At 43.3% G+C, this 24,930-nt stretch overlaps 1 protein-coding gene across 9 annotated transcripts in view; it reads right to left on the reverse strand.

The window, feature by feature from the left end:
* The window catches only part of LOC129829026 (protein shisa-6-like), a 66,060-nt gene extending 46,009 nt beyond the window's left edge, over positions 1 to 20,051 (reverse strand). For all 9 annotated transcript variants that reach the window (XM_055890449.1, XM_055890448.1, XM_055890446.1 and 6 more), the window contains exons 1-4: positions 19,956 to 20,051; positions 18,526 to 19,448; positions 15,124 to 15,284; positions 10,018 to 10,119 (exon numbers count right to left, since the gene is read on the reverse strand). In XM_055890449.1, coding sequence (XP_055746424.1) covers positions 10,018 to 10,119; positions 15,124 to 15,284; positions 18,526 to 19,058 — 796 coding nt within the window. In that variant the 5' untranslated portion in view covers positions 19,059 to 19,448; positions 19,956 to 20,051. The remainder of the gene's footprint in view (positions 1 to 10,017; positions 10,120 to 15,123; positions 15,285 to 18,525; positions 19,449 to 19,955) is intronic.
* Positions 20,052 to 24,930: the final 4,879 nt, after the last annotated feature.

Here is a 24,930-nt window from a genome sequence, read left to right on the forward strand (position 1 = left end):
CATTATATCAGCCATACCAGACCCACATCATATTTACAAAAACAATCCTCCATTGCCATGAAAACCAATTTGAGGTCATCACCAACTGGAATTAACTCGGGGCTTGGTGAGGTAATGAGGTTAGAAATAAAAGATTTGGGATTTCATTTTTGTCTAAAGTAATTAGTTATATTCAGGACTGTTCCGGCCGTGGCTGAATGTCGAATCATCCTCACTGACTGACATATGGAGGCGGGAAATTAAAATTACTGTCTTCAACCAATCAAAGCCTCTAAGTTGAATTTGAATGCTTTATCGAATTTGCATGCATAGCTAGCTGTCAATCTATCTGCTCTCTGGGCTGTAGCGGAAAATTTCAATCAATCAAGGTGGAATTATAATATCTCCCCGTAACTGACATGGATTTTCAATCCGGCTATACAGAGTGCTGAGCTTTATTATTCTCTATGGACTTCCTAGCTTGGCTAAATATGTGTGACACATTTCAAAGACTATGGTATAATGTGACAGGGATATACTGTACTGACTTCTCTTCGGGACACTAGCTGAATAAGAAAAAGGCTAGTCAATAAATACAGTACAGTACTTGTGACAGGCCTTGTATTATTTTCTACTTTAGATCACAGAATACAGTTTCTTTTTTATGGGAGGCTTGTAAATGTATGACGTCACCAACAGGCTCTTGAACAGCTTCTATCCTCAAGCAATACGATAAATAGCTACACGGACCGAGTTTACCTTGTATCTTTATTGAACGTTTATCTTTATTAAAGTTGATCTTTATTTATTTGCATTATTCTCTACGCACAGGACCCTGCACACTCACACACACTGTCACTCCAACACACACACAAACACTCACTCCGTCGTTTGCTCACTCACACATGATATGCACATACATTTTATACTGACTCTATACACCCGCACAACCACTCACATGCAAGCTGCTGCTACTCTGTTAATCTGACATCCTCTTGCCTAATCACCCTATACGCATCTACCTCCATAACCCCAGTATCCCTGTCACCTTACCCCTATACATATCTACCTCCATCACTCCAGTATCCCTGTCACCTTACCCCTATACATATCTACCTCCATCACTCCAGTATCCCTGTCACCTTACCCCTATACATATCTACCTCCATAACCCCAGTATCCCTGTCACCTTACCCCTATACATATCTACCTCCATCACTCCAGTATCCCTGTCACCTTACCCCTATACATTTCTACCTCCATAACTCCAGTATCCCTGTTACCTTACCCCTATACATATCTACCTCCATCACTCCAGTATCCCTGTCACCTTACCCCTATACACATCTACCTCCATAACTCCAGTATCCCTGTCACCTTACCCCTATACATATCTACCTCTATCACTCCAGTATCCCTGTCACCTTACCCCTATACATATCTACCTCCATAACTCCAGTATCCCTGTCACCTTACCCCTATACATATCTACCTCCATAACTCCAGTATCCCTGTCACCTTACCCCTATACATATCTACCTCCATCACTCCAGTATCCCTGTCACCTTACCCCTATACATATCTACCTCCATAACCCCAGTATCCCTGTCACCTTACCCCTATACATATCTACCTCCATCACTCCAGTATCCCTGTCACCTTACCCCTATACATTTCTACCTCCATAACTCCAGTATCCCTGTTACCTTACCCCTATACATATCTACCTCCATCACTCCAGTATCCCTGTCACCTTACCCCTATACATATCTACCTCCATCACTCCAGTATCCCTGTCACCTTACCCCTATACATATCTACCTCCATCACTCTAGTATCCCTGTCACCTTACCCCTATACACATCTACCTCCATAACTCCAGTATCCCTGTCACCTTACCCCTATACACATCTACCTCCATAACCCCAGTATCCCTGTCCCCTTAACCCTATAGACATCTACCTCCAAAACCCCAGTATCCCTGTCACCTTACCACTATACATATCTACCTCCATCACTCCAGTATCCCTGTCACCTTACCCCTATACACATCTACCTCCATAACTCCAGTATCCCTGTCACCTTACCCCTATACATATCTACCTCCATAACTCCAGTATCCCTGTCACCTTACCCCTATACATTTCTACCTCCATAACTCCAGTATCCCTGTCACCTTACCCCTATACATATCTACCTCCATAACTCCAGTATCCCTGTCACCTTACCCCTATACATATCTACCTCCATCACTCCAGTATCCCTGTCCCCTTACCCCTATACATATCTACCTCCATCACTCCAGTATCCCCTTCCCCCTATACATATCTACCTCCATCACTCCAGTATCCCTGTCCCCTTACCCCTATACACATCTACCTCCATCACTCCAGTATCCCTGTCACCTTACCCCTATACATATCTACCTCCATCACTCCAGTATCCCTGTCCCCTTACCCCTATACACATCTACCTCCATCACTCCAGTATCCCTGTCACCTTACCCCTATACATATCTACCTCCATCACTCCAGTATCCCTGTCACCTTACCCCTATACATATATACCTCCATCACTCCAGTATCCCTGTCACCTTACCACTATACATATCTACCTCAATAACTCCAGTATCCCTGTCACCTTACCCCTATACATATCTACCTCCATAACCCCAGTATCCCTGTCACCTTACCCCTATACATATCTACCTCCATCACTATACACATCTACCTCAATAACCCCAGTATCCCTGTCCCCTTACCCCTGTACATATCTACCTCCATAACTCCAGTATCCCTGTCACCTTACCCCTATACATATCTACCTCCATCACTATACACATCTACCTCCATAACCCCAGTATCCCTGTCACCTTACCACTATACATATCTACCTCCATCACTATACACATCTACCTCAATAACCCCAGTATCCCTGTCCCCTTACCCCTGTACATATCTACCTCCATAACTCCAGTATCCCTGTCCCCTTACCCCTGTACATATCTACCTCCATAACTCCAGTATCCCTGTCCCCTTACCCCTGTACATATCTACCTCCATAACCCCAGTATCCCTGCACGTGTAGATATGGTATTAGAACTGACTTTTTAAATATTTCCTGTATATAGAATGCTTAATTACTTACTTTATTGTGTGTTTCATATTTCCTATTCATATTTCTCGTGTTTTTTTTCCTAGTAATTCATTGTTATTAATTATTGCATTGTTGTGTTTTGAGTTTGCAAGAAAGCACTTTCACTGTACTTGTGCACGTGACATTAAAACTTGAAACGGGAACCGAAACTGTAGGAAGCAGAAAGATAAGAGCAGCTCTGATATGCTCTGTTTTCTGGAGATATTTTTCCAAGCACTTTTGTAGAATTACAGCGTTTACATATACGTCATCTAGTAGGCGCTCTTATCCAGAGTGTCAGCATACATTTTCATCCATTTTTTATACCGATCCCCTGTGGGAATCCAACCCACAACTGTGAAGTTGCAAGCGCCGTCCGTGCTCTACCAACTGAGTCACACAGGACCACTAAAGATGGAGACTGAAGATCAGCGACAAGCTGAATTTCTGATGTATACCTATTTTGATGTATTGCATATCATAGTAGCCACATCAACAGAAAATATCTACTGCCATATTATGGCTGAATGTCACCATTACCATTCACAGAACACAAACAGACTTTTACAATTCTATGTGATAAAAAAGGCTCAGACTATACAGGGAATAAGGTGCCCTTTCGGAGACAGTCTAGGACAAAACAACAAGAGCAAAGGAATTGAAAGAGGCATCTTGGTCATTCAGACAGATGGCAGAGGAGACAGGAGTGTCTCTCAGAACGATAAGGTCCAGATAGAGAAAGCAGCCCAGTAGTAGTCAGAGCCAGCACAGATAACACTGACTACTGAACAGATGGCTACTCCCCCCTCCGAATACACCTGTCCTGTCCTGCTCACACAGATACAGGAAGTGGAGGGCTTTTAAGGTGTCACGCAACGCAAGGCATAAAAATGGATGGGCACCAACGTAAATGTCTGTCGACCGGCTGGCATGCTGCCAGGGACACTGCAGGTTGGACAAGGTCCTTGAAGGTTAAACACTGACTGGATGTGAATGGGTGTGACTTGGTGTTCTACAGGAGTAAATTAAAGATTGGTAAAGCGGCAAAGTATGTAAATCCAATCCATTAGTATGTGTGTGAATGTTGTAGCTATTGAGCGACTCGGTGGACCCATGGTATAGAAATGAGTGGGAGTTGACACATGAAGCCAATAGTTGAAGGCAACTCGGGATACGACGCAATGAGAAAAGACAAGCAGTGTGTGTGTGTGTGTGCGCGCACGTGTATGTGATGCCTCAAATCAGTATTTAAAAAAAGAGCATCAGTGTCTCTGAGAAATGTGTATCTATTCTACAGTTCTCTCTCACTCACTCTCTCACTCTCTCACTCTCTCACTCTCGCACTCTCTCTCTCACTTTGTACAAGGATAAGACAGAGTTAGCCTATATATAATTTAGTCTGTGTGCTCTGGGTAAAGGCTATGCTTGAACTCCTTTGAGGTGGACCCAGTGTTGTGGTAAACCCTAGCAGACATATGTGAAGCTTCCAGCCCTTTAGACCTCTGCTATATAGTCCCCAGGGAAACAACAACACACAAACCCACACACTGCCTGTAATTAACTACTAAACACACACACACTGTAATTAACTAGCTGAACACACACACACACACACTGTAATTAACTAGCTGAACACACACACACACACACTGTAATTAACTAGCTGAACAGACGCCTGCTTATTCAACATTAGCCCTGAAAACTAAATTATGACTCTATAATAACCTTTTTCCTCCGATTTCGGTCCAAAGCTTTTACCCACGACCAGTAGACATCAACTGAGAGGGCAGGGCCAGTTCCTTACTGTACATTAGCAGGATGTTAAGAGTGATATCGAATGAGAACATTCTCCAAACCGAAGTCAGAGACAAGCAGGGGATTGATCTTGTTATTCAATCCTGCTGCTATGTGAATATCATGTGCCTCGCTGCAAATGGATAAGCTCCATAGAAATATCCATGTGTTAACAGCAGAGGGAGAGAGAGAGACAGACAGAGTAATAAAGACAGACGAACGGACGGACGGACGGACGGACGGACAGACAGACAGACAAAGGTGAATGAGCAAGACAGAGGAGGAGAGGGACTGCATGACAAAAAGAAAGCTCAACTGAGACAGAAACACATCTACAACATAGAACTACTGTAGCTGGAACAAGACCTAGTTTGCTTGTGTATATTTTTTCGCAAGCGAGCCCGGGAGATCTGTTATATTCTAAGTGCTAAGATCCCAATCTGGAAATGTGTATCTTCGCCGGGAAAAAAATATGACTACCCATTGTTACAAAACTCTGGGTTTTGCTAAAGCATACCCCGTGATGCCTCACACATATACAGCTGGGGATGGAAGCAGAGGAAGCATCATCTGGGATGTTGGTAGAGAGAATATAAAAACCAAAAAAGAATACCAGATATATAATGTAGCAGCGATTCACATTACTCATGTTTCATGGGGGAACTACAAAGAGAAGGGGAGAGAGAGAGAGAGAGACCTGACCACTGTGACTGACCCAAACTTAAGGAAAGCTTTGACTATGTACAGACTCAGTGAGCATAGCCTTGCTATTGAGAAAGGCCGCCGTAGGCAGACATGGCTCTCAAGAGAAGACAGGCTATGTGCTCACTGCCCACAAAATGAGGTGGAAACTGAGCTGCACTTCCTAACCTCCTGCCCAATGTATGACCATATTAGAGAGACATATTTCCCTCAGATTACACAGATCCACAAAGAATTCGAAAACAAATCCAATTTTGATAAACTCCCATATCTACTGGGTGAAATTCCACAGTGTTCCATCACAGCAGCAAGATTTGTGACCTGTTGCCACAAGAAAAGGAAAACCAGTGAAGAACAAACACCATTGTAAATACAACCCATATTTATGGTTATTTATTTTCCCTTGTGTACTTTAACCATTTGTACATTGTTACAACACTGTATATATATAATATGACATTTGTAATGTCTTTATTGTTTTGAAACTTCTGTATGTGTAATGTTTACTGTTAATTTTTATTGTTTATTTCACTTTTGTATATTATTATTACCTCACTTGCTTTGGCAATGTTAACACATGTTTCCCATGCCAATAAAGCCCCTTGAATTGAATTGAATTGAGAGAGAGAGAGAGAGAGAGAGAGAGAGAGAGAGAGAGAGAGAGAGAGAGAGAGAGAGAGAGAGAGAGAGAGAGAGAGAGAGAGAGAGAGAGAGAGAGAGAGAGAGAGAGAGAGAATCTGCGAATTTTATGTAAACAATAAATCATCTTTCTCTCATTAAAACAACAGAAGCAAAGCAGAGAATATTCACCTTTGGAAAAGAATAGGTTGAAAATGACATTTTAATCCCTCTCTCCATTCCTCGTGAGGAAGAGAGATGTTGATTTATTGGAGTATCACCCAATGCAGTTCTGGTCCAGCTCCAACCCTCCCTTCAGCCCCACAGAGAACAGGGTTTATGGGCAGGCAACAGACCAGATGTCAGCCAAACCCAGGGACAAATGTGCACTGTGTAAATCTGCAGAGCCGCAATTACATGTTCCTCATCTGACATAATTCATATGATGAACATGGATTCAAGAAGTATTGACTCTGTGAAAACAGATGATATACATCTCCTAATGATGTAGCTTTTCCTATCCACTCTTCTACTGTACTGCTTCCGCCCAAAAGGTACCAGAAATCATGACAACGGAACAAGATGTGGCTGTTGGCTGACTTCATGCAGTAAGGCTTCTAATATAACAGATGCAAAGTATATGAACAAACTAAGACAAGAGGGTTCCTCAAGGGTTCTTTGGGAAGGGTAAATGGTTCTAAGTGGAACCGTAATGATTTTGAGGCATTCAATGGTTCTTTGCGGTTCATAAAAAGTGTTCTTTCCTCATTAGTGATAACTAAAATGTAGGTGGCAGAGGCTCATTCGAATATTTTTCTATTTTATTTGTGCTACCGTGAGTTAGTGTCATTCCAGTTTATCTAATATGTTGTGTCATAACATATTAAATGCAATTATGGCCAGTGACGGTGTCTTGTGAAAGACTCATGTTTCATTTAGAACCTTGGCAGAGGTACAATGTGCGCAGTATGGGGGAGGCTGGGTAGTTCCAATAGAACACATGGCCTTTTGGGTTAGAGAGAGTAGGTGTGTCTGAACTTTTGACTGGTACTGTATGTACATTTGATATTTCCATTTTTTATCTATATATATACACTGCTCAAATAGATATATATAGATCAAAAATGGAAATATCAAATCTACGTATATATATATCTCTAGAGCGAGAGAGAGAGAGAGAGAGAGAGAGAAGCAGAGAAACATTTGGTTTGTTAGAAATCTGTAGAAAACTGAAATACTACATTTACATAAGTATTCAGAACCTTTGCTCAGTTCTTTGTTGAAGCACCTTTGGCAGCAATTACAGCATCAACTCATCTCAAGCTGTGTCATGCTGGATGGGGAGCGTCGCTGCCCAGCTATTTTCAGGGCTCTCCAGAGATGTTCGATCCGGTTCAAGTCTGAGCTCTGGCTGGGCAACTCCAGGACATTCAGAGACTTGTCCAGAAGCCATTCCTGCGTTGTCTTGGCTGTGTGCTTAGGGTTGTTGTCCTGTTGGAAGGTGAACCTTTGCCCCAGTCTGAGGTCCTGAGGGCTCTAGAGAAGGTTTTTATCAAGGATCTCTGTACTTTGCTCCTTTCATCTTTGCCTCAATCCTGACTAGTCTACCAGTCCCTGCCGCTAAACAAAATCCCCACAGCATGATGCTGCCACCACCATGCTTCACCGTAGGGATGGTGCCAGGTTTCCTCCAGACGTGACGCTTGGCATTCAGGCCAAAGAGTTCAATCTTGGTTTCATCAGACCACATAATCTTGTTTCTCATGATCTGAGACTCTTTATGTGGCTTTTGGCAAACTCCAAGTGGGCTGTCATGTCTTTTACTGAGGAGTGGCTTCCGTCTGGCCACTCTACCATAAAGGCCTGATTGGTGGAGTGTTGCAGAGATAGTTGTCCTTCTGGAAGGTTTCCCATCTCCACAGAGGAATTATTGAGCTCTGTCAGGGTGACCATCGGGTTCTTGGTCATCTCCCTGACTATGGCCCTTCTCCCCCGATTGCTCAGTTTAGCCGGGCGGCCGGCTCTAGGAAGAGTCTTGGTGCTTCCAAACTTCTTCCATTTAAGTATTATGGAGGACACTGTGTTCTTGGGGACCTTCAATGCTGCAGACATTTTTTTGGTACACTTCCCCAGATCTGTGCCTCGACACAATCCTGTCTCGGAGCTCTACAGACAATTCTGAATAATTATGTAAATAAAGTATTTCTGTTTTTTGGGGGTTTTTTGCAAAGATTTCTCACAACTTATTTTCACTTTGTCAATATGGGGTATTGTGTGTAGATTGCTGAGTTTTTTAATTTTTTTTAATACATTTTCGAACTAAAACAAAATGTGGAAAAAGTCAAGGGGTCTGAATACTTTCCCGAAGGCACTGTGTATAGAAATATGTGTGTATAAGCTACAGTATACATTTAGCTAGACAAGAGTGGGAGGAGATGGACACACACACAATATATATATATATATATATATACAGCTCTTAATTTGTATTCTATTTTTAAATTTAATGTCATATCTGATGTTGTTGTCTATTAATGTTTTATATGTGGACCCCAGGAAGAGTAGCTGCTGCATGTGCAGTAGCTAACGGGGATTATAATAAACTAAACTAAACACTCAACCGCGCACACATACCCACTCTCACACACACACACACACACACACACACACACACACACACACACACACACACACACACACACACACACACACACACACACACACACACACACACACACACACACACACACACACACACACACATTGCAACTTCTAGAAGTGACATATCCCTAGTGTGTGTTAAATGGAAGGTAAATGGAAGAGAATGAATCACAACAGGACAGTCTACAGTGATGCATACTAATCAGTATTTAACCCACGGGGAAACACAGGGCCTAGCTAATGACATCCATCTGGAGGTGGTATATATGTGTGTGTGCGTGTGTGTGAGAGTGTGTGAGTGTGTGTGTGAGTGTCCTCCGTGGGTGTATGTAGATGGCAGGGTCATGGTTTCCACCCCACGCTCTAAAGCTAGGCAGACGGCAACATCGCTGTTTTTCTGTGCATTTTGTATTTCCTTTACCCCAATGTCTTGACATCAAACAAAGATGCACACCGATAATAATGTATATAACATGGCAGAGGTACAGTGTGCGCAGTATGGGGGAGGCTGGGTAGTTCCAATAGAACCCAAGGCCTTTTGGGTTAGAGAGAGAAACGGTCCAGGGTGAAGAGAGAGAGAAAGAGAGGCAAGTCAAAATCAAATCAGCGTTTATTGGTCACGTACACAGTTCTGCAGATGTTATAGCGAGTGCAGCAAAATGCTTGTGTTACTGTGTGTGTGTGTGTGTGTGCGCGTGTGCGTGCGTGCGTGTGTGTGTGAGAGAGAGAGAGAGAGAGGGACCGTACTTGCGTTCTGAACAGTAAGCATTTTGGGTACGCAAAATAGAAAGCTTTATAGCATGTGAAATTTCAAAAATGTTGCATACTTTAAATGCCATTAGTACACGGTATGTAGTACTAGGAAATACAGATATCGGCCACGGCCACCGGGAGAAAAAGAGGTAAAGAGGGAATGAGAGAGGAAAGAAGAGGAGAAGTATGAATCATTGTTGACTCAGCAGAAGGAGTCTGGTCAGTGTATGGAGGGATGGTGATTGGTGGATAAGGGGTTGGATAGAGTAATATGGATAAGCTTTTTAAGGGTCAGAGGTTAGATAGAGTTGGATCGATAAGATTAAGGGTTTTATAGAGCTAAATAGATAAGATATAGAACGTGTTGTACTGTACCTTTGGGCTGGCCGCGGCCCAACGTGACGAACCCGGAAGAGATGAAAGTATGAAGGTCGTGACCCCCACTGCTGCGGATGCTCTCCTTCCCGTATTGGAGACCTGCAAGAGCCAATCACAGAGTCAGAAACCTGGTGTAAACCTATAGGGACATCGAGGAGGAGTCTTCCAAAGACTGCTTACTTGCAAAGTTTCTCTTGTTGATCGATGTACTAAATCTTTGGTCTACCGACTTTCATCAAAACCTCTTCTTTTGAATCACCTGAAAACAGCAGATACTTCCGATTACTTTGATTCTCACTATCACGGTTGCTATCAGGACCCCTTGATCATTCTCTCTTTAAACTAGAAAATGGAAGAAAACTAGTATAAATAAATAAATAAACATGCTAATAAAAAGCCATAGATTGTATCTGCTCACAGGAAAGACCACTGTGAACCCAATCATGCTTCACTTACCAGAGGTTGCCATAGCTGCAGATATCATGTCTTAGGCTTACTGTACGTCTCGCCTGTATTATCCTCCCATTCCATTACCATGGTAATTGTGTTGCGAGCACTCACACACACACACACACACACACACACACACACACACACACACACACACACACACACACACACACACACACACACACACACACACACACACACACACACACACACACACACACACACACACACACACATGCACGATCCTTCCCGTCTAACATTTATCATGGGTAGGTCATGTTCCTGACCCTAGAAGACAACCTGTGAATCCAAAGGACCTCTTCAGACCCAATCCCAATCCCCTTCTCCTGATTCTTTCCCCAACTTATTAAGGTGAGATAGCGTGAAGCACCGCCACGGAAAAGGCTATGCATTACGAATTTATTGCCCTTGATAAAAGGATACGTGACTTTCACCTCCAATGATCACGTATGCATGTGAAAGATATAGGAGATAGAGAGGTACCTTTGAGACGTGATCACTTTTTTTGTACCTTCTCGAGTTCCCGGCTCTATATTATTTTGTGAGCAGAAGAATGTTAATAATCAGATAATTTCATTATGGAATGAGAGGGAGAGGTGGTGTTGTGTAGCTCGGAGAGACTAGCAAGGTTATTCAACTCCAAGGGCGATTAAGCTTTACCACAGTGAGACAGGCGGGGGTAATTGACATGGTATAGTGGTTTTACAGCGTGGTCAGTTCCCTATCTACTGTGGCGGGGACATGGTGACATGCACATCCTCTGTAGCATGTACTGTGTGTACTGCTCTCTCTCTCTCTCTCTCTCTCTCTCTCTCTCTCTCTCTCTCTCTCTCTCTCTCTCTCTCTCTCTCTCTCTCTCTCTCTCTCTCTCTCTCTCTCTCTCTCAACCTCCCATGCAGGGTAAGCGCTCAGCCTTTGTAACAACCAATCTACCCAGGCTGTACTGTGCAATACTTATTTTTCATGTCAGAATTGTTGATCGCTCACGAAACCAACGGGTTAAATACTGTGTTACCTAGAACATAGTAATGGATGCTTGATGTCATTATGCAAAATAGCTTCTAATTAACAAGAAGTAACTGTACGATGCTACACTTAAAGGTCTTCATAAGAGGAATTACACCCTCGCACCTGCCTCGCCACCCACACACCTCTCACATACACACACGACCACGCACGCACACACACACACACACACACACATGCGCATGAGCACATGCACGCTCTGACACACACAACACAGGTGCACACAGGAGGTGGTTTATACTAACCATGTTGACACAGTCAGCATAGAAATACCCCTCTTTAAATGGAGGAGATGATTACCAAGCCCACAGGGAAGGAGAGAGGGAGGGAGGTCAGAGAGGATATGTAATAGCCATGCAGTCTTAGGATTCATTGTTGGAAGATTAGAAAAACAGAAAATGTCGAGAGAAAAAAAGTGCAGACTGAATCTGATTATGAAAAGTGCCAATCGGCGAACCATATCTTAATTAGACTAATTAAATCATAGTTTAGTAATCCAGGCAAAACTCATGCATGCTGTGCTGCCAAACTCTCCGAGCAATAGACACACACACACACACACACACACACACACACACACACACACACACACACACACACACACACACACACACACACACACACACACACACACACAGCACTAAAGAGCTGTGGGAAATGTCCAAAAGTCATATCAAAACAAGGTTGCGTAAAAAGCGAGAAGATGAAATGGTTGTCATTTGTATATAGTCACCATTAGCTGTTTGTGCATCAGAGTCATCATTGAACTTTGAATGTCAGAGAAACTGTTGTTGTTATTCTGCACACTACAATAAACATAACTTCCTCTATTCATTATGGACTTAATTCATTCACATTGTTTAGCAACAACCAACATACAGTAACAAAATCTGTGTTTGCAGTGTAATGTAAATGTTTTTCCCCATGAGAGCTATACGGGTCCAAAAAGAATTATTCATTCATTTTCTCTCGCTTTGTTTCTTTACTTCAAACCCAGAAGTACGTTTAACGTCAAATCTACTCAAGCCCTCTAAACTGAACAACTGTCAAGGACTTTTCCTTGTTGTGGCTGCAGGGTGTATGTTGTTAACTCTCAGACCTAAAAACAGGTTTTGAAGCTTACAACTCAAGCAGAGTGGATGACAATATAAATAGCATGGTATCCTATTCTGCTGTCTGCACAGTTTGCTCCGGGATCTGTTTTTAAAAATGCCCGGACGGCGGGACAGGTTTTCTGGCAATCTACCAAGGATACCTGTGACAAGCCCGGCCTGCATTTTTAGGAATTTATCTAAAACTATGCTAAGAAAATCCTCTGGTTTTTTTTTGGCAAAGTGGGTTTTCTTGTGATGTGAAAAACCACGGCATTCCATTTTAGGATTAGAGGGGATGGTGATGTCATTTCATCTCTTGGCTCAGTTGGAGAGGGTCCTCTGAGGCCTCTCCAGACTTTTAGCTATACCTGGTTACCGAGGACTCTGGGACATCTGATTTAAGAGACCCGAGGGGCTCGTCTTGGAAGGCTGCGGCGTGTGTGCAGGGTTTCTTTCATGTATTCATTTATTTGTGCCTTTCTTTCATTCTGTTTCTTTCTTTCTTTCCGTTCTCCATGTTCTGTCTATCTAACTGTGTCATCCTCAGCGGGGACATCTCTCATAGAAATAAATCTTCTCCTCAGGAGCACTACAATACTGTATTATACTGGATGCGCATCTTGCCACACATGAATATGCATTTTCACTGCGAGTGAGTGGTTTCTATCTCTCTGTCTCCCTGTGCTGCTGTACCACCGATCCTGATCCTGTTAGTGCATAGAAAGGCAACTCCCAATTTATACCCACACATTACCCATGCCATCTCTCTTCTGCCTGTCACTGCCTTTCATGTCCACAGGACTGCCTGGTCCACAGTGTAGGGCGAGCCGGGCTTGGATGGGATAAGCTAGCCTACATGATGAGCTATGTTCACTAGCTAACACTAACAACGATTGTGTGCAGGAAGGCAGGCAGACAGAGACACAACCAGACAGGCAGACAGAAAGGCACAGAGAGAGCGAGATGCTTGACGTCCGCTGAGTATGACTTCCCACAAGGTCATCCAGTTGGGTGGGTGCATTCCCCCTGTGCCTTGCATGGCTCGGTGGGCCACAGCATTAGGACCAGATTAATACAGTGAGTCAGGGAGACAGACAGGGCCGCTGACTGGGAGCAGACTGGGGTCGACAGACCCGGGTCGACAGACCGGCGGGGTTGACAGACCGACGGGGTTGACAGACCGGGGTCGACAGACCGGGGTCGACAGACCGGCGGGTTCGACAGACCGGCGGGGTCGACAGACCGGGGTCGACAGACCGGCGGGGTTGACAGACCGGGGTCGACAGACCGGCGGGGTTGACAGACCGGGGTCGACAGACCGGCGGGGTCGACAGACCGGCGGGGTCGACAGATCGGGGTCGACAGACCGGCGGGGTCGACAGACCGGCGGGGTCGACAGACCGGCGGGATCGACAGACCGGGGTCGACAGACCGGCGGGGTCGACAGACCGGGGACGACAGACCGGGGACAACATGGCCCGCCATGCTTTGCAACCTAAATGCACTGGTCTGAAACCTGACACACTTGTTTGTCTAGCCTGCACATCTGTTTGTCTGTCCTGCTGTGTGTCTCTGCATGTCTTTTGTCCATGCGAGTGGATTTTTAGGTCTTTCTCTGTCTGTCTGTCTGTCTGTCTTCCCTTTCTCTTGTTGTGTTGTGGTACAGAAGTATGGGGTTTTCGGATACGGCCACAGTCTCTTCCTCTCTCCACTCTTTTTCTGTCTTACGGTGTATCTCTCAAACACCTTTCTCTTTTACTCTTTCTCTCCCTCTAGCTCAACTCAGACATGCCTCACACTCACAGTAAACACGAGACAGGTTTGTGGTTGCAGGATTGTATCTCTTCAGAGATCCCAGAACCGAGATTTACACCCCCTGTCAGTGTTGTTCTGTTCCCACTTCCCAGCCGTGTGGTTGAATCCCATTCCCATGCGTGCCGAAGCGGTCACGGCCTCGCTGCGGTCTGTGTTTCAGGGTGTCATCCTTGGCTGACTCACCCGCTGAACCACACAGCGTCCACCGTTTCCACCCTGCCACAGACGGCCCGGCCCTGTTCCCTCACCAGCCACAATGATCTACACTAACAGGGCCTCTGTCTGTCTTTCTTCCTCTCTCTACTGTCTCTATCCCTCTCTTCCTCTCTCTACTGTCTCTATCCCTCTCTTTCTCTCTCTCCCTCTTGTTCCCACTCGTGCACAAATCGGATGATTATGGGATGTTAACATAGGAGATTACACCATTGACAGGGAGAGCAGCATGCCGTAGACACACAATGTGTGCACTCATACACAAAGGATAAGAGACCACTGACACGTATCAATACAGTAACAGTCTCGTGCAGTTGATTAAGCAGGTCAAAGTCATGAAGGATAAAGATGATGCACCAACACATTCACACACTTCACACACTATTCTCATACCGCTTCACAAATTTGCCCATCACCAATTTGTCTTTGAAGATATGTACCCAAAACAGTAGAATATATGTAGCATACTATAAAGGTAATGTACCGTGGTTGGACTTGGACTGGTGGACAGGGGTGTAGTGGTTCTTGGAGGAGGTTCGTTGAGGAGTGTTGTCTTTGGGAGAGCCGTTCATCGCTGCAAAGTTCTCACAGTCGTACTGAGATATGGGAATGGGCCCCTGCTGCCTCAGGATGTCTGCAAGGGCCCTGGGAACACACAGAGTGAAAACGTTGAATATTTTGGGCACCAAATGTCACTGTTACTACTATTTAGCTAATTTCTCCAAGCAGCTACACTAAACTCCAAGGTGAGTGAGTCTTCTTGGCACTGAAAGGTTACAGAGAACCATTAATAAAACAGTAGAAACAGAAACAGCGTTGTGTGTATGAGAAGCAGTTCTAATTAGGTTGAATGGTAGTGTTTTTCAGGCCGACACCAGGTGTGTATGGAGGTATGGTACCCTCGGGGACGAGGAGGAGAGGGAAGAGAGGGAATAGAAAAACTCAACAGCCTCATGAAAGAAAACAACCACAATATTAGATTTTTTTCTGGCAGCACTTCGGAAGAGGAGGAAATCAAATGATGTTTGCATTGCTGCGGTTGCTCAAAGCCTTGTGCATGACAAATATCTCTACAGCATAACCTTTGCTGCTCTATACATATTGTTCCTGTTATTTAGTTATTTCACACCTGTGTCTTTCAGTTAGGTACTTTAACATTGGATTTGCTGTTGTGCAGATGTGTCAAGCAATTATTCTTCTTTTTAAATTGAACCTTGATTTAACTAGGTAAGTCAGTTAAGAAAAAAGGATTAGTTACAATGACGGCCTACCCTGGCCGACGCTGGGCCGATTGTGTGCCGCCCTATGGGACTCCCAATCACAGCCGGATGTGATGCAGCCTGGATTTTAAACCAGGGACTGTAGTGATGCCTCTTGCACTGAGATGCAGTGCCTCAGACCGCTGCGCCACTCGGAAGCAATTATAATGATCCTTTGACCTTAACGTGATACATTATCCACTGTCTCTAGCTTACTCCTGTGTTGAGTCATGCATGTATGAAAGGACCATGCGTCATAGAGGGAGAGTACAATGTTTGTCAGCGGTTGCTCATCGATGTCTGCTCTCCAACATGTGTTGTCCACTAGTCTGTGGTAACTGTAATGTGGCAAAGCCCAAAGGGACCCGGGAAACAGCTGAGAAAACACACGGAAGCTTACACACATAACTACAAACAGCTACTTGGTGGAAATCTCCAACATAATGCTGATTCACCCTTGTCAGTTCACCACTGCAGGCTGAGAATGCACACACCACCACCACCACCACCACCAAGAAAGTGTTGGTATGATAGGTGGTATGGGAGTGTGGGGGGGGGGGGGGCTTGAATAGAAGTTATATTTTAAATTTTATGGTCTATAACAGTCAACTGATAACAAACTGGTTTGACTTGACATAGCAAAGGCCTTGACATTTTATGATTCTCTTTACGAGGGAAACGTGCATAGACATTGCTGTGTGTCTGTATTTGTCCCTTTCCATTTTAAGGGATGCTGCATCATCAGTGCTCTCCGCATTATTACGTCGGGTTTACGATGCAGAAACCAGATTCATCACAACACCTGCAATGAAACATGCTCAAAAAATACATCAAATATGCATCAGTAGGATCATTCCCTCACCCACATACCTGATTTGCCAGCCAACAAGCCTGCCTATCCAAATCATTTAGACGTTTCCCTTTGAACACCTCTGCAATTTTTTTCGGCTTTCTTGTGTACACTACTGTATTAATGGCCTTCTGGCATTTAACCTCAATTCTGTATAATCCAATAGAATATCATTTTTTTAAATGTATGCACCATTTGAACTATGAGTGGGCGATAGGGACATTTTTATAAGCAGTGTCAGACTGTATTGGCAGGACATATCTCTACCTGGTTAAAAGTCAGATGTTTTCTCATATAAAAGAGTTTCATTCCAAAACGCAAATTATCAAATTTCAAAAATGTTGGTAAATTGACACGAATTAAAAACACATCTTGTGAAAGAGATAGAGCTAATCTTTTTTCATCGTACCTTATCCACCCCTAACATCCAAACTCCAATAGAAAAGTACCCCTGTTGGGTTTAAAAAAGGTTACATGTAATGAAGTATCAATATATAAATAGATAACTTTCAACTACATTGTGCCAATATCACATAGCAAATGTGTTGTATCCAGAAGGTTAACAGTGTATGCAATGTGTGTTTTCTTTTGGTAATTTAAGCAACTTTTGCAACAATCGCAAATCATTTGCTGTTCGATTATGGATTGGTTGAATGCTTATTACCTGAGTGACAGAGTTCACTGTTTGCAGCCTCCGTACGTTTGCAGTGTTTCCCATGGCTGGGGTTCGGATCAAAGAACCCTACAAAGGAGTTCTTTATAGAACGTTTAGGGGCGCCATATATGGAGCAAGCAGAGCCAGAGCCATATATAGTGGGGTCCGAAATGATTGACACTATTGATAAAAAAATTATTAAAATACTGAGCTATGTTGTATGCTCCAAGAAATTGGGACATTTTATTATTTTATACTAATACCCAGATGCCCAGAGAAACAGATTTGTTTTTTCTTAAACGGTATGGGTCAAAATAAAGAAAGTAGTCCAAAATGTAGTATTTGGTCCCATATTCCTAGTCTGCAATGACTACATCAAGCTTGTGACTGTACAAAATGTGTTTCCTGTTCGTTTTGGTTGTGTTTCAAATGATTTAGTGCCCAATAGAAATTAATGGTAATTATTATAAAGAAATGGTAAGGAAGTATTATCCGTTATCATGGTAGCATTCACATGAATGTAGAAGTGTTTAGAAACATATTCTATTCTTATTTATAATAAAAGTGACTCCAAAATGACACAATACATTATTTACCATTCATTTCTATTGGGCACAAATCTAATCTCAAGCACATCTAAATCACATCTAAAGTTAACGTTTTAAAAGTATGAGAACTGCCGTAATTCACACACATAGAAAGGAACCCATTCCTGTCATATATAACAATTGACACGTGACACCTCACAGTATGCTGAACTATGACCTCTGACCCTTAATTGCCATGTAGTAATATAGTCAGTCTACTGTACAACTGTTCCAGGTGCGGCTAGTGTTCTTAGTTCAAGGGTCAGACCTCTTGGCATATTGGGGCTGGGGGCTGTGGATACGCCCCATATTAGCTAGGCCATGTTATACGGAAAACTGAAGATTTCAATTGACAGGTTGATAACCCATAATATATTTTATACTGCATGCGAACATGATTTCATTACAGAATAATATGTTTAACGACATTGACATTTTTGTCTCAAGACATTAAAGACCAGATCATGTTGCGGCACACATACGAGCGGGCTTTGCACCCAAGCAGACGTTCATTAATTCAGTCATTCTGACTTACCTATGGATATTCATTTCCTGAGGTGGCTCTGTGGCTTTGTCGTAGGCAACTTTAGCCGAAACTCCCACCACTAAAATAAAAGCTATGATCCCACAGGTGATGTACACCGCAGTGTTCGTCTGGTCCATGCTCGGGTCAAAAGGCTGTCCCGTCGAGGCTGGCGACGGGGGAGGCGTTTTCACCCAGTCCGGCGTGTTGTAGTTTTTACAGCTTGACTGATCCACTCGTTTTTCTTTTTCCTGGCAGCAGAACCGCAGGAAGCAGGACCCACAGCAGTAGCGGTGAACCGTGTTGTTACACGCAAACTCTCTATCAAATTGTCCGCTCACGTCGTAGTAACCCGTGCACATATCGTAGTCCCTGGTCGTGTTCTTCTGCGGCGCAGCGGTGGGGACCGCCGCGGTGATGTTGGCTTCTTTTGCCTTGGGAGTCCGCTTGGTCTCCGTCTTCACTTTCTTGCCTCCCGTGGCGGCGCAGAAAACGCTCAGGGGATCCAGGTATATGAGGAGCAGCAAAAGGTGCCGTATCCCCATGGTGTGTCTAACCTGTCAATTCACTTCTGACGCGACGCTTGTGTTCTTTTCTGACTTGGTACTTGAAGTGAATGTGATAGGGCTCTTAGTCTGTTAAGGCAGTTGCAACCCTGGCATCCGCCACTCGCGTTGGTCCCCTCAGTATCGATACTGTTACCATACTGGGTAGAAGAGTGAGTTAAGTTTAACATTAATAGCAGAGCTTCTGCAACCCATTGCTCTCTGATAGGAGAGTCGAGAGCCGGGGACTTTGTGCTTTCCGCCGGGTTGGAGGTTCTGAAATCGGCCGGGTGTCGCTGTCCAATGTCCTGATTTCTGTGGCGCGCCTTAGGTCGAGCTGTCTTTAAACAGTAGGGTTTGTGCGCACATCTTGCTGTGGTGAAAGTTGCGCTATAGAGGAAACAAGCAAAACGCGTCATTAGCCATTATCCGCACGTCAAGGGTGGCGCATTAAGTCAACCAACTATTCAGCCACGCGATGGAAAGCAATCATTTATTTCTGAAAAGCGTTTTTTTTTTGTCACATCCCTTTCGTGAAGTATTTGACATTCAGGGCTTCTGGGCTTATCATATTGGCTGCATGCAGTCAATACGTGCTTGTTTAAATCCCTTTCAATGCACAGACGTTGCAACTGGAAATATCCAAATGCATACAATTCTAACAGAGTAGAACCAATATGTACAAAACTGTTTTAATTGCAGCCAAATATGTGTTTTTACTCAGTAAAATATCGCCAACGAATAGCCTATTTCAATATATTAGACTGCATAAAAGTAAGGTATTTCATTTTATCTTACAGGAAAAAGCACAACACAACGCAATGTAATGTAGATATCTGCATATTAAGCTGAGGCACAAGCAATAGGTCAAGTTAAAGTTTTGGTGATAAAACCTACCTCTATCAAGATTGCTGTTGACTTGCTTGCTCTCTGTCTGGCGCGGAGAGAGTGAATAGAATATCAGAGCTCAGCAAGAGACCACTTTCCACTTCTCCCCTCCCTCCCCGTCTCACTTTTTCTCTCCTCCCTCCCTTCCTTCGTCTCCCTTTCAAGGCGTCCACATACATAGGTTCGGTTTGCTTCTAGCAGAACTCAGCTAGGCGAAGCAACCATCTGTGCTCTCAAACTCCCTAAAGACCTTTTCTTGAAAAACGAGAAATAAGCGGCAATATTACTGTGACTAGCTACCATAGTCACAACATAGCCAGAAACACGGGATAAATATTTTAATTTACATGTCAGCATCATTTTATTATAATTAATTTTGGAGTAGAATTTCATTTTAATAAGTCACCAGAACTGACCTTCTCACAGTCATTCATTATAGATTCTGTGAGTTTTGCCTATTAGTGACACACTGAGAAAACACATAAGACCGTGTGTGTGTGTCAGAGAGAGAGAGACATCCTCACATGCCTGCAACAGTTGACTGATCACAAAGCCAGGAAGCAGTTGCTTAGTAACCACTTTTTACTATGCCATTCATCCTTGTTGTGATGAAAAATGTAAACCTCCCGATAGTAAAGAGCTCCTCTGGACTAGAGGGATGGATGTGCTCTGAGACATATCCACGGTCTCAGATACAAACTGTACTGTACTCTATATCTATTTTATATATAGAATAAACAGCACAGACTGCTGCTAAAGCACAATGAGGTAATGGAATAGACAAGCTGCTTAACACCCCTCTGAAAGCACACATTTCATAAGTGGGCTATGTTTTCTCATTAATTAACTTTTATTTTACCAGGGAAGTTGACTGAGACAGAACACATTCTCATTTACAACAATGATCTGGGGAAGATTTATAGGGAACTGGAGAGGTTTGTCGAATGAGCCACTTGGAAACGGGTGAGAATGAAAAGCACAACTTAACCACATGTAAAGATAAGAAGTTTAACCAAATCTGAATTGGCTTCAGTGCTCATGTAGTTTGAGGGGTGAATGTGGCACATAGGGATGTGTGAAACTTACTTCTGACCTGCCATTTACACTGTAAAAGTGGCACTCGCTTAGCCACGCTTGCCTTGCCCTCATGTGGGTGCTAACAAGCTAGCAAGCAAGCTTATAAAGTGAATGGCTTCCGATGTTTCAATGTTGCTTCCTAGTGTAAATGGCCTGTCAGCCTGAAGTGTCGTGCGCCAGTGAAAAGCTAGTAAGATGCTTCAGGAGGTTGGTCACGTGTGCTAGCAAGGCAGAGGTCCTGAGTTCGAGCCTTGGTGTGAACCGAATCAGGAGGAAGTGGTACTTGCTAAGCAAGCAGTGTCATGTTCTTTACACTCACATCTGTGTGCTGCTGTAAAGATCTGTTTTCTAAAGATTACAGTGAAATGCAGCTCTCCCAGCTAGCACATTTGGTTCCTTGGAAGTTGTGGGAATGTACATTTTTGGTTTCCCATTTGTTCTGGGAACGAAGCCATAAGTATCCAAACCCCCAAAAAGTTTTTTTTTTTAAACATTCGGAGAATGGAAATTAACATTTGCCTGTTCTGGGAATGTACATTTTTAGGTTGCAGGGAGGTTCTGAGAACGTTTTACTATGGTGCCCTGACATGTTATTTTCAATCATACAAAGCTGTTAATTTTAGTCTATTTCAACAGACCACATTTCAATGGAAACAAGCACTCATTAAGATCAGTCGTTGCCAATTAGTGGGCGTGGCCAACATGCCTGAACATACTTAACAAGATAGAGGATAGAGCGAATTTTGTTGATGCTGCAAAAAAATATATATATAACATTCTTAGAATGATCTTTGAACTGTAGGAAATCTTATGCCGAAGTACTGAAATTTCTCCCTAAGAAACATATTGTCCTCAGAACACTATGGGCTAGCTGGGTATCCTGCACAATTCCCAGAATGTTGTGGGAAGGTTGTTTGCAAAATACCGATAGGACAACCGACACACTCAACCAGCTCGAAAGAAACATAAGGTTCTCAGAACTTTATATGCTAGCTGGGCTTTCCGTTGTATCTTATCAGTTCCTGCAATAAACATGATTGAGGGACCCAGTTTCAGCTGGTTTGGCTTAAATGTAACAGCAACTTTCCATGTGGGTGGTAACAGACAGGGATTGATAGCGGTGGGTTTTTGGTAAAGTTTTAGTCATTTGTCATCCTCTTTTGTGTCAGTTTATTCCCTGAGCAGAACATTCAGAGATCACCTCTTCTATTCTATTCTATTCTCACAATCATCCCTCACTTTCAGAGGACTGTACAATCCAACCCAATCCATTTCCAAACGGCTTTTAAATTTATCCCAGAAACTTAATCCTCATCTCTCCCCACTCTGAGGCAATGGAGAATAAATTACTAGTAAATACAGACATATCTGTGAGTGAGGCTTCGTCTTCTGCTCAGATATGTTTCCCCTGTACAAGACTGCAGTTACGGTGCTGACAAAGCAATGAAGCACAGCCCCATCTGAGATCCAGAGGACCCCCCTTCCATTCCTACTGTTCCATGTAGAGCAATCCTTTATGCATGCCATCACTCTCCTGCCATTACTACAACCCATTCTCTTTTGAAAACGCTGGTTCCCAAATTACGGTAAGAGCCCAGGCTGGTACAACTGAGGGCTTTTAAGAGGAACTGTCTGCTTGAATGTGGCTGTGTGTGTAACCGCCGCGTCCTGCTGGAGAAAGTGCTTTGTCAAGGGCTCCAGTTGTGCCCTCTGGGCGCTAGGCAGAGAAAGGAACTGTTGGGGCTGTGGGGTTGGAGAGTGGTTGCTTGGACCGAGTATTAAAACACACACAAAGTGGTATATCTATGCAGGACTCCTTCTTTCTTCTCACATAAAGCAGGAGACCTGCGTTTCTACAGCGATTGTGGTTTTATTGTATCAGCAGGTTAATGACGTTGGCAAACGTACAATTAAACTGCTTGTCAAGCCGTTAGCTTCGGTTTTCAGTACAATAGAATGTGATGATATAATACCCAGCTAGCACATAATGTTCTGAGAACCAAATGTTTCTTTAAGCTTGGTGAGAGAATGGTTGTCCTAAAGTTACTTTGCATACAACCTTCCCACAGCATTCTAGGAATGGTTCAGGATACCCAGCAAGCGCATAACGTTCTGACAACCATATGTTTCTTAGGTGGTGAATTCAGTACTTGGTTCATGGTTCTATTTAAAGTGATGTTGTCAGAACATTTAGAAAACTTTCCATAAAACCACAATGAAAACATTAGTACCATTCAAAGAATGTTCTAACAATGTTATTTAAAAACATATACATTCTGTTCTCATCGTCAACAAAACTCTCTCTATCCTCTATCTTGTTAAGTGTGTTCAGGTGAGTTGGCTGCTCCCACTAATTGGCCACACCTGATCTTAATGAGTGCTTGTTTCCTTAGAAATGGGGTCTGGTTGAAAAGACTAAAATGAACAGCTTAAAAAACTGCAAGCTCAATCCTGGTGGGGCAGTGGAATATTATAGGTTCCAATCTCACTGATACCGTGCAACAATAAAATATGTTTGCATGATTAATGCCTAAGGAAATTAATTGCCATGTGTCCTATCTGTGCTTGGTGTTCCAAACAGTTAACGCAAACTAAGCTAACAGTGTTATTAAACGTCTTCTTGAAACATTTTCTTAGAATGTTATTTACCTTAAAATAACCTATAATTTCCGTTCTCGGAACGCTAATAAAACCTCCCAGGAAAACTTTCAGAAAACCATAGTAAAACTTTCTCAGAACCTCTCTGGAAACTAAAAATGTACATTCCCAGAACAGGCTAAATTTTCACTTCCGTTCTCAGAACATTTAAAAAAAGAATCTGTTTTACCGGTCAGGAAACATACGGCTTCGTTCCCACAACTTCCAAGGAACCAAATGTGCTAGCTGGGTATTGACAGCAAATGCATAATGAATTGCATTTGGAGTACATGGCACTTTTTCAATTGCTATAAGCACTTTTCGTGTAAGTTTGAGAGTGAGAGTGTGTGCACGTGTGTGTGAGACTATTCCAAGGGGAAACACATGCCCGCTCTCCGTCCTTTCCCAGGTGTTATCTGGCTAACTGGCTACAGCTGTAACCACTTACATTTCATGTACACCCTCTGTGCACCTGATAAATATTTGGATATACAGCACCAGTCAAAAGTTTGGAAACATCTACTCATTCTAGGGTTTTTCTAAAAGATTTATCATTGTAGAATAGTAGTCAAGACATCAAAACTATTAAATGACACACATGGAATCATATAGTAACCAAAAAAGTGTTAAACAAATCAAAATATATGTTATGTTTTAGATTCTTCAAAGTATCACACTCTTGGCATTCTCTCAACCAGCTTCATGAGGAATGCTTTTCCAACAGTCTTGAAGGGGTTCCCACATATGCTGAGCACCTGTTGGCTGCTTTTCCTTCACTCTGCGGTCCAACTCATCCCAAACCATCTCAAATGGGTTGAGGTTGGGGGATTGTGGAGGCCAGGTAATCTGATGCAGCACTCCATCACTCTCCTTCTTGATCAAATTGCCCTTACACAGCCTGGAGGTGTGTTGGGTCATTGTCCTGTTGAAAAACAAATGATGGTCCCACTAAGCGCAAACCACATGGGATGGCTGAATGGTGTGGTAGCCGAATGGTGTGGTAGCCATGCTGGTTAAATGTGTCTTGAATTCTAAATAAATCCCTGACATTGTCAGCAGCAAAGCACCCCCAACATCACACCTCCTCCTCCATGCTTTACGATGGGAACCACAAATGCAGAGATCCATTCACCGGTTGGAAGCAAAAATCTTGTATTTGGACTTATCAGACCAAAGGAAAGATTTACACAGGTCTAATGTCCATTGCTTGTGTTTCTTGGCCCAAGCAAGTCTCTTCTTCTTATTGGTGTCCTTTAGTACTGGATTCTTT

Source organism: Salvelinus fontinalis, chromosome 30 (genome assembly GCF_029448725.1).
Source record: "Salvelinus fontinalis isolate EN_2023a chromosome 30, ASM2944872v1, whole genome shotgun sequence".
NCBI lineage: Eukaryota > Metazoa > Chordata > Actinopteri > Salmoniformes > Salmonidae > Salvelinus > Salvelinus fontinalis.